Source organism: Anastrepha obliqua, chromosome 2, assembly GCF_027943255.1.
Source record: "Anastrepha obliqua isolate idAnaObli1 chromosome 2, idAnaObli1_1.0, whole genome shotgun sequence".
In the NCBI taxonomy this organism is placed as follows: Eukaryota; Metazoa; Arthropoda; class Insecta; order Diptera; family Tephritidae; genus Anastrepha; species Anastrepha obliqua.
In genome coordinates, this window is record NC_072893.1 from 40,326,579 (window position 1) to 40,341,385 (window position 14,807).

The 14,807-nt window shown below is 33.4% G+C and overlaps 2 protein-coding genes across 4 annotated transcripts in view; one reads left to right on the top strand and one right to left on the bottom strand.

Annotated features, from left to right (window-relative positions):
- The window catches only part of LOC129236980 (UNC93-like protein), a 134,381-nt gene that overhangs the window by 31,847 nt on the left and 87,727 nt on the right, over positions 1–14,807 (bottom strand). The window lies entirely within an intron of this gene.
- On the top strand, positions 2,536–3,427 carry LOC129236981 (putative nuclease HARBI1). The gene is made up of 2 exons (XM_054871325.1): positions 2,536–2,813; positions 2,873–3,427. The coding sequence occupies exons 1-2, from the start codon at positions 2,559–2,561 to the stop codon at positions 3,395–3,397; spliced, it is 780 nt and encodes a 259-aa protein (XP_054727300.1). The 5' UTR covers positions 2,536–2,558; the 3' UTR covers positions 3,398–3,427.

Here is a 14,807-nt window from a genome sequence, read left to right on the forward strand (position 1 = left end):
ATTACAGAACTAGGGTAGCCTCATGGGAATTAATTTGAGTTTAGAAGTGAAAGTATGTCGACTTGAATATTCCATAAATCTTATGTAATGTTTAAGAATTTATTAAAAATCATATGACAGCCTGAAATTAATTTAAAAGACACTTACGACTTTTTTCTTCTCCTTTTTTGTACTAATAATTCATGTCTATTTTTGCTTTGTTGTTTGAAATGAAGGTATGTAAACTACTACATTAGTACCTCAAGATATGTTAATATTTTATTTATAGGTAGGCGAAAGAGGCGAAATGGTTGAAGTACCACTCTGGCACTCGCCAAGTAGCACTAAAGCGCAGTTTTGATACAATTATAAGACCTCCAACAGACAGATATCTACAGCCAGCCAGAGTTGTTAATGTAATAGAGAAGATTGATGGGATTAAGGATTTAACATTGCCCCAGGCTGTCGAAGAAATGAGCACCCAGTGAAACTCGGACATTTACAGAGAAAGTGCTCAACAGTCTTCTTCTTCTTCTCTGAAAGGTCATCACAGCTTCTGCAATGGGGATTAATTGGTAAAGCTTTTTTTCTTTTTTTTTATTTATTATTATAATTCGAATGCCGAATTTGAAATCTGGTTCGATGCAAGTGAAGTTGGTATTAAGAAAGCTTGAAGTTAAAAGAATAAAATGTCGCGAAAATGTGGTAGGTATGAATATGAAACCCAGTAATTAAATTCTTTGGCTACTTTGAAAATTTAGTGCAGTAAAATAAGTTTATCGTGCTAAATATAGTGCAATATATCCGAAAGTCTCATGAGTGGAATACGGTACACTAGACAGGGCTTGTTCGAGAAAAACCCGAATCATTCCGGTAACGTAGAACCGGCTGCCATGGGAATCCGAAAGTCTCATAGCTAGTGTTGTTTATATCATTATACTGTAATTTATTTTGTATAAATTGTTATAAATATATATCTGTTTTAGTAAGTACAAAGCACATATTTTCGTTCCAAATATGTATGCACATTTATTTTCTGCTAATTCTTATCATTGTAGGGCCTTTAAAAACACAAAACACAGTTTATCTACCCACAGGAGAAAACTAAAATCTATAATTTCCTCTCATTAAACCGGTTTATTTGCAAATCACAGCTAATTTAACAAAAGCAAGTATTCGCTATACCTTTGTTAGTGTGTGAAAAAAACTATGCGTGCATATAATTGATTAGTTAAATTTAAGGTCTTTTGTTATGCATTATAATTGTATAATTAATACAAACAAAAAAAAAATAAAAATTATTCAACGCAGCAGACTGATTACAGTACACAATAATAACAACGTGTAGAACTAAAAAAAAAAACAACAGCAGTGAAGTAAATGTTAGTAATAACAACTACTATTTATTATATATTTCGTTATGAGCTTTTCCTTTAATGTATAAAAATTATAAAAATTTAAAAGCAGAAGCAAAACGAAGGTTCAGAAGTTTACAATAATTATTGAAATCACAACAAATACAATGTAGATTAGTCAGGGCAACAAGAAGAATGAAAACTTAACTAATTTTGACAACTTTCGTATTCTCTTTACTACCTAGGAGTAGGAGAAAACTGGTAAAAATAACAACAGAAACAACTATTAGCCAGCATGATCAATGTACTTCATCTATTAGATAACCAGGAAAGTTCATGCATTTTTTAAATATACGGCAGTTGCTACTCGAAAAATTTAGCGAGCACTGGTCTTGAAGCTTTCGCTCCATTCTCGAATTAGTCTCGTCATTTATACACTCGAAACTAATCTCTAATCTCTAATGACAAGAAAGAAACCTTCCAATCAAATCAATACTGCGATCGCTAACAGGCTATTCATGTATTGTATGGCTGAGAATAAGGCGACGATATTCGATAGTTTAGCATACCCACTTTGACACTCACTAACAATAGGATTCATCAGCATTTTCTTCATGTATATTTATTAAAACATTTATTAAATTGCAAATATGTGACTATCAGGCATGTTCTGAAAATCGCGCGATTTCAATTCGGATCCGAAATGGCAATTCGTACGATTTTGTTTTGGGTGTTCTGTAATTCGTCCGATTTCATTTAAATTCGAATTTAAGTTCGAAACAGCTGATTTCTCTTTGGCAATTAAACAAACCAAATGACAAAAGAATTCGTTGGCAAAAAATACGAAATAATTTCAAAATAAACGGATTTAATTAAAAAATTATCATGTTTTTTATGGCAGCTTATGTGTTAAACGAACAGGAGCAAGATTACCAAAGTAGAATAGATAGGCGGCGTTTAAGAGACCATTCGAATCCTCTCAGTGCACCGGATTCTACGTAAGATTAGAAATGGTTATACTTTGTGGCATTCATTAAGTTTGTCCACTTTAGATTTGTTTCCAACTATCGCCTAAACAAGTACGCTTTTTTAGAAGTGCTGAATGAAGTAAAATCTTTCGTCAAGGAAACGTCCATACCTATTTTATTAAAGCTGGCAGCAAGTCTTAGGTTTTTCGTTGAAGGTTCCTATCAACGTTCCGTCGGAAAGGATACAGATATTGCTATGGGTAGAAGCACAGTCTCAAAAATATTATCCGAAATGATCAATGCTTTGGAAAATGTTCTGTGTCCTAAGTGGATTAAGCTGAAAATGTCTGAAGAGGATTCTAGAAAATCAAAACTTCATTTTGTAGAAAAATTCGGTATTCCAGGAGTAATAGGGTGTATTGATGGAACACATGTGGCTCTGATTAAACCTTTTGAGAACGAGCATCTATTTTTTAACCGAAAAGGATTTTTTAGCATAAACGCAATGATTGTAAGAATGAATTTAAATTGTGTTTCTAAAATTTAAAATTTACTGCCTTTATTTTACAGATTTGTGATTTTGATATGATAATAAGAGCAGTAGATGCAACTCGGCCTGGTGCAAGCCATGACGCTTTCGTATTTAGTATGAGCAGTGCAAAACACTATTACCTATCGCAGTATGAAGCTGGTGACCGAGGGTCTTGGCTACTGGGAGATTCTGGTTTTGGTATAGAGCCATTTCTACTGACTCCATATAGAAACCCAGGCCCAAGATCGGCAGAACACAGATTTAACCAGCAGCATGCAAAAGCACGTAACATCGTTGAGCGTGTTATAGGAGTATTAAAAAGTCGGTTTCGTTGTTTGAAAACTACCCTGCCATATACGCCGCAAAAGGTAGTGAAGATAATAAATGTTTGTTGCGCACTACATAACATATGTAGGAGTAATCAAATAGATGACATTGAAACAGAAACCGTATTAGAAAACAATCCAATTGATGAGGAAATTGCTGAAAATGAGGAAAACAGTAGTTTATATAGTGTTGGCAGAAATATAAGAGACTCTATTGCTAGAAATTTAATATTATGAAACATAAAATTTATTCATATTAAAAGTAAATATATACATAACAGTTCAATAAGATTCTTTTATATTTATTTTTTAGTCTCTGACTCAAGCATTTTAGTTTTAATATTAACTGTTTCCTGTTGCAACTGCTCCATTTTGAGGTAATGTCTTTGCTTTTGCTCTATACTTTGAGTCTTCAAGCGATTTTGCTCTGCCAGCAATTCATTTTGTTTCTCAACAGCACGACGAAGTCGTCGAATCTCTTCCCTTTCATCTTCCTGCGATTTTGCAATCTTGTGTTGGTTTTCGCAAATGTTATCTAAAGTGGTGGATATTTTCTCCATACAACTAGATTGCGTTGCCATACACGACTGAAGGCTGTCCTGCGTTGACACTCGTGGCTTTTTTGCAGCTCTCGGGGTAGCCACCGCTTCCCTACTTGTTTGGGGACGTTCTTCCTCAGATTCGATAGCCTAAAAGTTTTTGAATAAGTTTTAAATATTTTAAATAAACACTTTTATTTACATAAATATATTCAGTTATTTTGAGTAAATACTCACATTTTGATAAATTTATTTCAACAAACAGTTTTAAGAATGTCACAAACCGCTAACGTTTAAGTTGCCGAAAATAAAACTGGAAAATTTTAACGATTTCGATTTTCAGAACAGGGTGAAAAAACGATTTGCTGATGTTCGAAAAAAAACGAAAACGGAACGATTTACAGAACATGTCAAACGATTTGAAAACGGAAAATGCGAAAATATTGCCCGAAAACGATTTGCAGAACATGCCTGTATAAGTGTAAGACACATCATTTTTGTTGTTCTACCAACTCAAAGCACTCCGTAAAAAGTTTCCGGAGAATGGTGATGACTCCACTCTTCAGTCGGCTCCTTCTGGTATCATAGTCATACACGTATGCAGTGTGAACGAACTGGATATAGAGGAGATGCTTGTAGACGGTTAATCACACTTGTTAGCCGAAGAAACGCATAATTAGAAATCGAAGAGCCGCTGAATCGAATAGCGATGGTATGTCAGCGGTAAATCACATATACCCGTATATATGTATGTGTATGAAAGCGCCATTCGATTGCCTATACTGTTTACAGAACGACAGCCAACATTACAGAGCACTGTAATGTACATTCTCACGACAGTCAGTTCTAAATTACCGAAACGATCCGAATTTATAAGTAGATCCGGACAAGCACTGTTCCTCCAGCAGCATTCCCTGTGCATGCATTGGGAATGCCTTTTCTGCTACAATAACAATAACAATAGCAATGCATACAATATGCGTATTGAATATTGAATGTATAACAAAGTATATGTACATGTAAATATTAATTATGAATGAAAAAAATATGCAATCTAATATTTCGCTGACACATTACCCTTAATTAGCAACTTGCTTCTTTATTACAATAATATTTCGACCCTAAATATTTATTCTGATACTTAAATTGTTTTTTCTTATTTTTGCTAATTCGACTCCCAAAAAGGTGAATGAAAAATAATTTTGAACAAAAACAAAAAAAAAACGTGTAGCTCGCAGTTGCGTGGAGCTGATTTGTGCTGCTTCGTTGGTTGTTACGCGCTTGTCACTCGCAAGTACACTCAAGCGCAACCGCGATGACTTGTGAATGACGGGTGCTGGCGCATCCTATATATACTAATACACATAATCGTGCTGGCATGTAAAAAAAATTATGGAACAAAAAAAAAACTCACACATTTACATCGACATCTCAAGCGAATGCTGAAGTTCAAGTTCATTTTAGTTAAATTTTTTCTCATACAATGTTTCAGTTCCTGCATTTTCATCATATTAATAATTCTTTATTTATATAGTAGGTCTTGTTGTTATCGAATAATTCCGTTCCGTTGATTGTATCGTTTAATAAATATTTTATTGACTTTTTACAGCAATTAGTTGCTAATAATCCGTTGATTTTGTTGTTTTTTATGTTTTGTTATTATCGTTTTTTGCCCAATTCTCGCCTAAAAGTACATCTCATTTGTTTTATTTATTTATTTATTTTTCAATGGGCAAAAAAGCATTTAACTTTGCTGTTGAAAGTATAATAAAATACGTAAGTATGTGTGTGTGTTTCATATACGATATCGGCAAAAAGAATGTTAACGTTAAATTACTAGCATTAGAACATATTATATTTCGAATTGTGTATGAATATGTGAATTTAACAGCGCTGGCTATTGAAGGCTCCACCAAAAATAGTTATTTCAACAAAATGCTTGAGTTAAATTTTTTTTTATATATTTTCGGTTTAGAAAAACATGCAAGAAAGTGCACACACAAAAATTTTTTATTAATTTTTTTAGTTACAAGTTTATTTATATATTATTGTATATAAATAAAAAAATATAAAAATGATGCAGTAATTATGAATATTAATTTTAATTAAACAATTTTTTTTGTGAACACTTTTTATATCATATTTTGAAGTATTTTGTTAAAAGTTTTTATTAATTTTTTACAGAATTTTTTGTTAACTTTAATTTTTTCTTCTTTATTTTATTTTTGAGTTTTTTTATTAGCTTTGAAGTTTTGTATTATTCTTAAAACAATTTTTTTTTCTTAACACTTTTCTTACTTTGAAGATTTTGTTAAAAGTTTTTATTATTTTTTTTTAGAATTTTTTGTTAACTTTAATTTCTTCTTTTTTATTTTATATTTGAGTTTTTTTATTAGCTTTGAAGTTTTGTATTATTCTTAAAAAAATTTTTTTTCTTAACACTTTTCTTACTTTGAAGCATTTTGTTAAAAGTGTTTATTAATTTTTTTCAAAATTTTTTGTTAACTTTAATTTCTTCTTCTTTATTTTATTATTGAGTTTTTTTTTTATTAATATAGCTTTGAAGTTTTGTTTTATTCTTAAAACAATTTTTTCTTTAAACACTTTTCTTACTTTGAAGCATTTTGTCAAAAGGTTTTATAAAATTGTTTTCAGATTTTTTTTTTTATTTTTAATTTTAATTTCTTCTTTTTTATTTTATAATTTTTTTTATTTATTTGTGAGTTTTTTTATTAGCTATGTAGCTTTGTGTTATTAAAGCATCTTCGTTTTTGTATTATTTTCATCTTTATTTATTCATTTTATCAAATTTTTAAAGTTTTGTTTATAACTTATGCAAGATGGCACAAAATTAATAACCTATAAATAAATCAATATCTTGGAAACTGAAGTCTTCGTCTAAGAACAATGCTTCAAAAAGTATTTAAGGGGACAGATACCTGTAAAATTTCGAAAAAAAAATTTAAATGGGCATTCAGCTCAATTGAAGTTTGAGGTGTCCTTTTGATTTGGAAAAAGATCCAAAAATAAATACACTTTTGGAAATATTGAATTTCGAAAAACTTTCGCACTTTTTGTTTTTTTGCAAAATAAAAAATTTTCAACTACTTTTTTGCGATTGTTTGCACATGAAGTCGCTCGTGCAAGTAATGACGATCATTTTGAACCCAGAATCATTAAAATCGGTTAATTTTTGACCAAGTTATGAGCAATTAAAAAAAAAAAAATTTCCTATATAATTAAAAAGAATCGATTTTGAGCCGAAAAACAAAATTGCCGATAAATTTTGAAAAAAATTTTTTTCGGGCGAACAGTGTCTCATTATTTTGACCAGAGAGCAATATATTTGAGTTACATCGAAATCGAAGAACATGTCCCGAATAGCCCGGTTGAATTGAAATGGAAAGCATCAACAGGGTTTTAAACCTACTATTCTACTATACTATTGAATAGTAATAGAGCCTTCAGCTAGCATTAAAGAAATAATTTTTTATGAATCTACAAATATTTCCAACAGTGCAAGTGTCACGCGTAGAAGTAGTAGTAGTAAGTAGTAGTAGTAATTCTTCTTTATTTATTTATAAATATTTCTTCTTACATTACAATAATTTTTACAATAATTCGTTTAAATATACATATAAATACATAAAGAAAGAAATAATAAATTTGTGGCAATAACAATGTTGTCTGTCACAACTCAAAAATTAATCAAAAATTGAACTCTGCAATAAGAAAATTTCTATAGCGTAAGGCTGAGTATATAAAGCAAGTTAGTATTTTCCAATTGTGGCCATTAAGTATATCTATTACTTCTGCTTCATTTAGCTTCGCTGCGTTTAGGTATTTTATTCTGATCTCCTTCAGTACCGGACATCTTCCTAAGAAGTGCTGCATATTTTCTTCCTCGTTTAAATTGCAGAGGGTGCATATTTTCTGAGCATTTCCATACGTAGTTGCATTTAGCTTCAGTAAACCACATCTTGCTTTGAAAATTGTCGTAATATCAGCTAGCCGCATATCTTCTTTAATATATTTTTCCCCTTTTGAGTAGTCTAAATGTTTATAAATTCGCTTCTCGCTTGACTGTGCTTTTTGCCTTGCCATGTTGATATCTTTTACTCTCATTTCGGTAAGAAGTTGCACACAGCGATCTTGCCAGTCTATAGAAGTGATGTTTTCTTCAAACTTCAGACCGAACTCCATTCCCATGTCGTTCAGATGTTTAAGCCAAAATACATTTTTATTTAAGATGCCTTGCGTTAGTTTGTGTGGGAGTCTGTTGCAATTATATTTGTAAATAGTTTTCCAGATATACTTCATGTGTAATTCTAAAGAATACATGTGGCTATCTTCTATATTAGTTTCTAATGTTATTGCATAATTTGGAGTGAACTCGGGTAGTTTGAGGATTCTTTTAATAAAGTAGCGTTGAAGTTTATTTACCTCATCGAATAAGGCATATCCCCAAACTTGCGCTGCGTAGGTTTGTATCGCTCTGCATACCGCTTGGAACAGCTTCCATTTTGATTTTAATGAAATGAATGGCTTCGCTAAAAAATCGTTCCATGTGCAATTAATACTAGCTTTTGCTGAAGTATTTCTGGCTTCTAAGTGCTTGCCGAATGCCATTTTGGGTGTGAGAATGACACCAAGATATTTATATTCGGCCACCAATTTAATTTCTTTACCTTGGTACCACCATTTTTCAGCCTGGGAAAGTCGTCCACCTCTTCTAAACACCATCATCTCCGATTTATTTTGGTTTACTTCCATATTCCATTCAGCGCAGTATTTCTCCAGGTTATTAATCATGGATTGCATGACTTTAGGGTTATCCGCTAGGAGAACGATATCATCGGCATAAAGGAGAATACGTATATTCATGCCCTCAACCAATAGACCATCTTCTAAATAGTCGTGCAAATCGTTTAGATATAAAATGAACAATAATGGCGACAACAGACATCCTTGTTTCACACCAGTGCAGGTTTCAAAATAGTCGGATACTTCTTTTCCCGTCCAAACCGCCGATCTAGTATTACCGTAAATATTTTCTATGAGGTTCGTTATTTTGCTAGATATTCCCATCTGTCGAAGTTTATAAATCATCGGTCTCCTCGGCACCCTGTCGAACGCCGCCTTGAAATCAACAAAATATGCGTAAACTTTTTGATTTTCATTAAACTTTAGATGTACAATAGACGCAAGATTATAAATGTTATCTACAGTTGAATAGTTTCTTCTAAAGCCGGCTTGGAATTCTGTGAGCACGTTGTTTTTTTCTACCCAATTAGCAAGTCTTGCGTTTATCAATCCCATTAACACCTTTGCGATAGAATTCATAAACGATATTCCCCGATAGTTACTGGCTGCATTTACATCTCCCTTCTTAAAAATTGGGAAAATTATCGTTTTTTCAAAAGTTTCATCGATTCTTCCGCTCTCAAAAATTATGTTGTATACCTTTGTTAACTCTAACTTAAATTCTGGCGAAGCAAACTTTAGCAGCTCATAAGGTATTCTATCTTCTCCTGGCGCTTTATTGGTTTTAGCATTTTCAATGGTTTTTTCAACTTCCATAAATGTTATATCTTTATCGAGATATTCATCTTTACATAACGCAGCTGCGTAATAAATGTCTTTTGTTAATTGCGGTTGGTTTAGTAGGCTTTGAAAATAGTATTTAAAATCGTTCGCAGTGATATTTGTACCAACTTGAAATGACTTTCCTCTTATATCCTTCGCTAAACTCCACCATTCTTTTGCATTTGCAGTTTTGTTGATTCGTTTTTCAATTTTTTCGTAATATTCTTTCTTTGCTTTTTCACATGCGTTTCTATAAAATTGATTTGCTTTTAGATATTTTTGCTTATCGTCTTCAATGTTAGATTTTCTAAAATCATTCAGATATTTGAAGGATAGCTCCCTAGCCTTAAAACATTTGAAATTGAACCATGCTTTTTTAAAAGTGATTTTAATATTTCTGGCAGGTGACTGTGGCACTGACATTTTTATTACGTCGGCAAGCTTCTTCAGATCCATAATTTCTCCTCCATTTTTAAACTTATTTAGGTATTGGTTTAGTTTTAATTGATAATTTATCTTATCTTTTCCTTTAAGCACTACTTTCGGCAATAAGTTGATGTTTTCCAATTCGTTTAGTACCATATTTGTTTTTAATATTAATTTAATTGGCATGTGGTCAGACCATACCTTTGATTCAACTTCGAATCTTTCAATGTATTTCAAACCTTCTTGGGAAACTGCGCATATATCGTTTACGGAATTACCAACTGCACTTATGTAAGTCAAATTACCTTCCTCATCACCAGCTGTTCTGCCATTCAATATAATTAAACCATAGTCTTCACAGAAATCCATAAAATTTTTGCCTCTATTATTTATTACCGCGTCTCTTGAGCTCCTTTTTCCAGTATCTGCTGAGAATGTAGCTGTGTACAAGTCTTCAATATTTTGTTGTATATTTCCAACTCTAACATTTAGATCTCCCATAACGACTGATATCTTCTCTGTGTTTTCCTTGAAAAATTCCTTAACAACCTCAATTTCTTCGTGCCAAGCTGCTCCTCTTATATACAGTGGTATAAATGTGATTATGCCATCCTTTACGTGAAATCTTATCACATCTACTCCATTTTCGGCTTTGAAACTATGTCGTATGCCCTTTTTTTGCAACTCTTTTTTGACTCCATACACGCAACCTCCAGACGCTCTTCCAAATTTGCTGCTACGACTTGCTGGTTTCCAGTAAGTGTCAAACTCGGGGAAATATTTATTTGCTTGATTTATTTTCTCTTCGGTTAGGTGGGTCTCTATAAGTTCAAAAACGTCATGCTTTTTAACATAGTCGAAAAACGCAGGGAAGATATATTTGTTTTCAAGGCCATTGACATTAAAGGAAATAATATTAATTTTAATTTGTACACATTTTAAATTATTTTCAATTCTAATACTTTTAAGGTTATTTTTGCTAATCATTTTGCTATGACAGACGTTTTCTAATTTTTTGAAATAATTTTGCTTAACAATATATTATAATCTATTTTAACGTTCTGAAGTCTGTTTTCATATAAAAGTTGCAATGTAATATTTGCATCTTCCATGCCACATACCAGCTTTTTATCTTTATTCCATCTCAACCATTTGTTTGCTACTTTCATCCTATCATCTCGGACGCCAATTCGATGTTTAGAGGAAATCGCCATAATATCTTTTTTCAATTGCATCATAACTTTCTTGTCTTGTTGCCGCTCTAAATTAAGATCTCTTTCTACATAGATTGTTGTACCCGCAAGCTTACTTGATTTTTTGAAAATATCTCCGATATCCTTTTCTGATCTGATTTCTGCCAGCACCGTCATTTTTCCATCTCGCTCGTAGATTTTCTTTGTCGATTTGACAATTGATGCGTCATTTATCTGTAGTACTTCCTTGCACACTTTATCAACTGCCTCCTTGGTCGATGTACTTACAGTTAGGCCTTTGAAAATTAAATTTTGTTTTTTGATATGGTCTTCCAACTGGGCGATTCTTATTTTATCCATATTCTTTTCAGCTTTAATTTTTTCGATCTCCTGCGATAAGTATTCATTTTGTTTCTTTAGCTCCGCCACATCACTACTTAATTCATTTAATTTTTCAAGCATCTCATTGTTACTCTCTTTGATTATAAGCTTAAGAGTTTCTACATCCAAATCACCAACTTTTTGGGTACTCATTTTGTGCATTTTTGGGGTTTGGTTTTTAGTGTCCATTGGGGACAGCTGGTCAGCTTTTCTTTTCTCCAGGATGCTAAGTTGCGCCTTCTACCTTTATAGGATGGTATTTCACCTCCTTTAGCTAATACACCCACCAAGAAATCGTTTTGGGATGATGTCCTTCCGCCAGATGTCGCTTCACCTTCCAATTGTCTGAACACTCATTTATCTAATGCACGAACCAAAAGATTGTTTCGGTATTTGATCCTTCCGCTAGACGTCGCTTCTCCTTCCAGTTACTAGGACACTGATCCGCGCGAAGAAGTGAACAAAAGGAACACCAAAAGAAACACCACCAGGCTAATCTGCTTATTTCTCAATTCCAACTCACTCGTACAAACGTTTCGCCTTACAAACGCAATCACCACCAGTACCACTTCCGCTACAACTGCCAGAGCTTATTTATATCTCAGAATATCCGTGGTAAAATCAAAACTTTTATAGGAGCGCACAAGTTACACGACTGTCACCATGCAGAGTTGCCAAATTATTGTATTAATAAAGAAGAAGTATTAATAAAGAATTATTTGGTGATTGTACCGCAGGTTTCGTAAAAATATGCTGTGCCAAATTTTTTCTTTTTCTCTTAGTTTCTGTGAGGCCAAAAATTATATTTTCAGGTTACTCTAATACAAAACCAAATTAGTTCAGTTTAATTTCTACATTTCGCTTGTTGTTTGCTATAAATTATTTAATGAGGGAAAAAGTTAATGTATTAAGACAACAGGCCGCTGTTGAAAATAACAAAACAAGTGTTAAAGACAATTAACTCGAAAAAATCTTTAGTCGTTTGCTAATGATATTCTCATCTTTTATAGGCATTAAATTTTAATATTATTGTATTTACTCAAACGACAAACTGTTACTAAAGTATAGTCACATACACTGCATTTTCGGGAATGGACTGCTAGTTAAATAACAACAGAGGAAAAACAAAGTAATAAAAAAATTTTAGAACAAAATTAGGTGAAGCAGTAAACAAATTCTAAAGTCAATTCAAATGTTAAATCGTAAAAATGGTTTTTACATAACAAAGGAACATGAGAGAGAAAAGAAGACTGTTTTATTGGGTGCATGCAGATTATATTTAAGAGATAAGTAGGCCATTAGCCGATATGCGCTTTCGTATGAAAACTAATTTTGTTAAGATCACTTAAAGTACGTTTAGGAAAAGTATTAACTAACAAAGGCTTTTTGTATGTACTGTTTTGTATTGTCTAAAGAGATTGATGCACCTCGTTAAATTTTCTTTGACTGAAAATATTTTGTTTTTTAAATATCATTCAAAATTCTCATAACAGTAGGAATAGAGAATGGATTTGCATTTAAATGCGAGCACTCTACATAAAATTGAAAATATTGTAAGCGAATGTATGGACAATACCAATACTGATGATTTTTGTGAAATTATAGTTAGAGCCTCAAACTCAAAGGTATACAAAAACGAGCACTTAAAAGATTTGAACTTAAAAAGAATATTATTAAAATAAATTAAGATGAAAATTGTGTAGTGGGCTTTTGTAAAATAATTCCAATTTATAAGCACACAAAGCGCAATAGAGTCCTTAACAAAAATACTCTCATTTATTAGGGCAAACTATTCTACTTCAAATTTTTATGTCGAATATTTAAATATATTCCAGATGTGTGTTCACCTGTGCGCATTCATTTGCATCTAATAATTTAACTAGCTATTATGAAATTTAGAAAAAAAAACTGGCCGCACAAAAGGGTGCTGTGCAATTAATCTGCCCACATTAGCTACGAGTTGTATGTTTGTCGGTGTAAGGCAATCCGCACTCCGCACTCCGCACTCTGCACACGGCACCGAGGCAGTCAGTGCCTATGAGAACAAAAGAAAACAATAACAATGCAAAAAAGCAGACAGATTTGGAAGATTGCAATGCAAAAGCGGAAGAGGCAAATAAAAGCTGTTATTTTTAATTTTTCCTCTATTGGGAAAACCCAATTATTTGTATCGGGTGTTTGGTTTTAGCTGCATGAGAACTATCAAAATTGACAACTATGGTTTGACAGCTGAGAATGGCAAACTGTGTTGTCGTTTCCGTTCAGTAAGGTTTGGTAAGTCATCATGAATCGTTTAACGCCAGAGCAGCGATTACAACTATGGAGAAGTAAAAATCTGTTCGCACTGGCGGCATCATCTGTCCTTATTATTTTCGAAATGAGGAAGGAGCTGCCTTTACGGTGTATGGCGCGTGCTATTGAGCCGTGCTGACTAAATTTTTGTTTCTAAAAATATATAGGTGCACAACTAAGTTCTCGCTGTCTGTCAATAGATGCCGCCAGCAGTGTGTGCTAGTCGATTCTAACATAACCTAAACGTCATAAACCAAGCTCAGACATATGGTAAGCTAGCTGCTTCGACATATTAGTAATTTTGTTTTGGTATCATATATTTTTGGTTTTGTGTAAATGTCTGATTTCGTGCCGAATAATCGTCATTTGCGGGAAGTGTTGATTTTCCTCTTTCATTCGAAAGAGAAATAGCGGGCTGAAGCGCATCGAGAGCTACAAAAAGTTTATAGAGATGCAGCTTTAAGTGAAACAACTTGCCGAGATTGGTTCCCTCGCTTCAAACTCGACGGTGATTTTAATGTTGACGACCGTTCGTGTGAAGGAAGGCCAAAAACCTTCGAAGATGCTGAATTGAAGGCATTGCTCAATGAGAATCCTTGTCAAACGCCAGAAGAGCTTGCTTCAGTATTAGAAGTTACCCGCCAATCCATTTCCAAGCGATTGCATGCTTTGGGAATGATGCAGAAACAGGAGACTTGGGTTCCTTGTGAGTTAAAACCAAGGGATGTTGAACGTCGTTTTTGCGCCTGTGAACAACTGCTCCAGTGGCAAAAAAGGAAGGATTTTCTTCATCGCATCGTGACGGGTGATGAAAAATGGATTCATTACAGCAATCCAAAGAAAAGAAAGTCATGGGTACTGCCCGTTCATGCTTCTACGTCGTCGCCTCGGCTGACTATTCACGCTGCGAAGGTTATGTTATGTATTTGGTGGGACCAATTTGGTGTTATTTATTATGAACTGTGTAAACCAAGCACAACCATCACTGGGGATTGGTATTGACTTCAATTGATGTGATTGAGCCGAGCACTGCACGAGAAGCGGCCGCAATACGCCGAGGGGCATGAAAAAATTAATCTACAGCATGACAACGCTCGGCCTCACGTTGCGAAACCCGTTAAAACCTACCTGAAAACACTGAAATGGGAAATTCTACCCCACCCACCATATTCTCCAGATATTGCGCTGTCCGATTATCACCTGTTGCGATCGATGGCACATGGTCTAGCT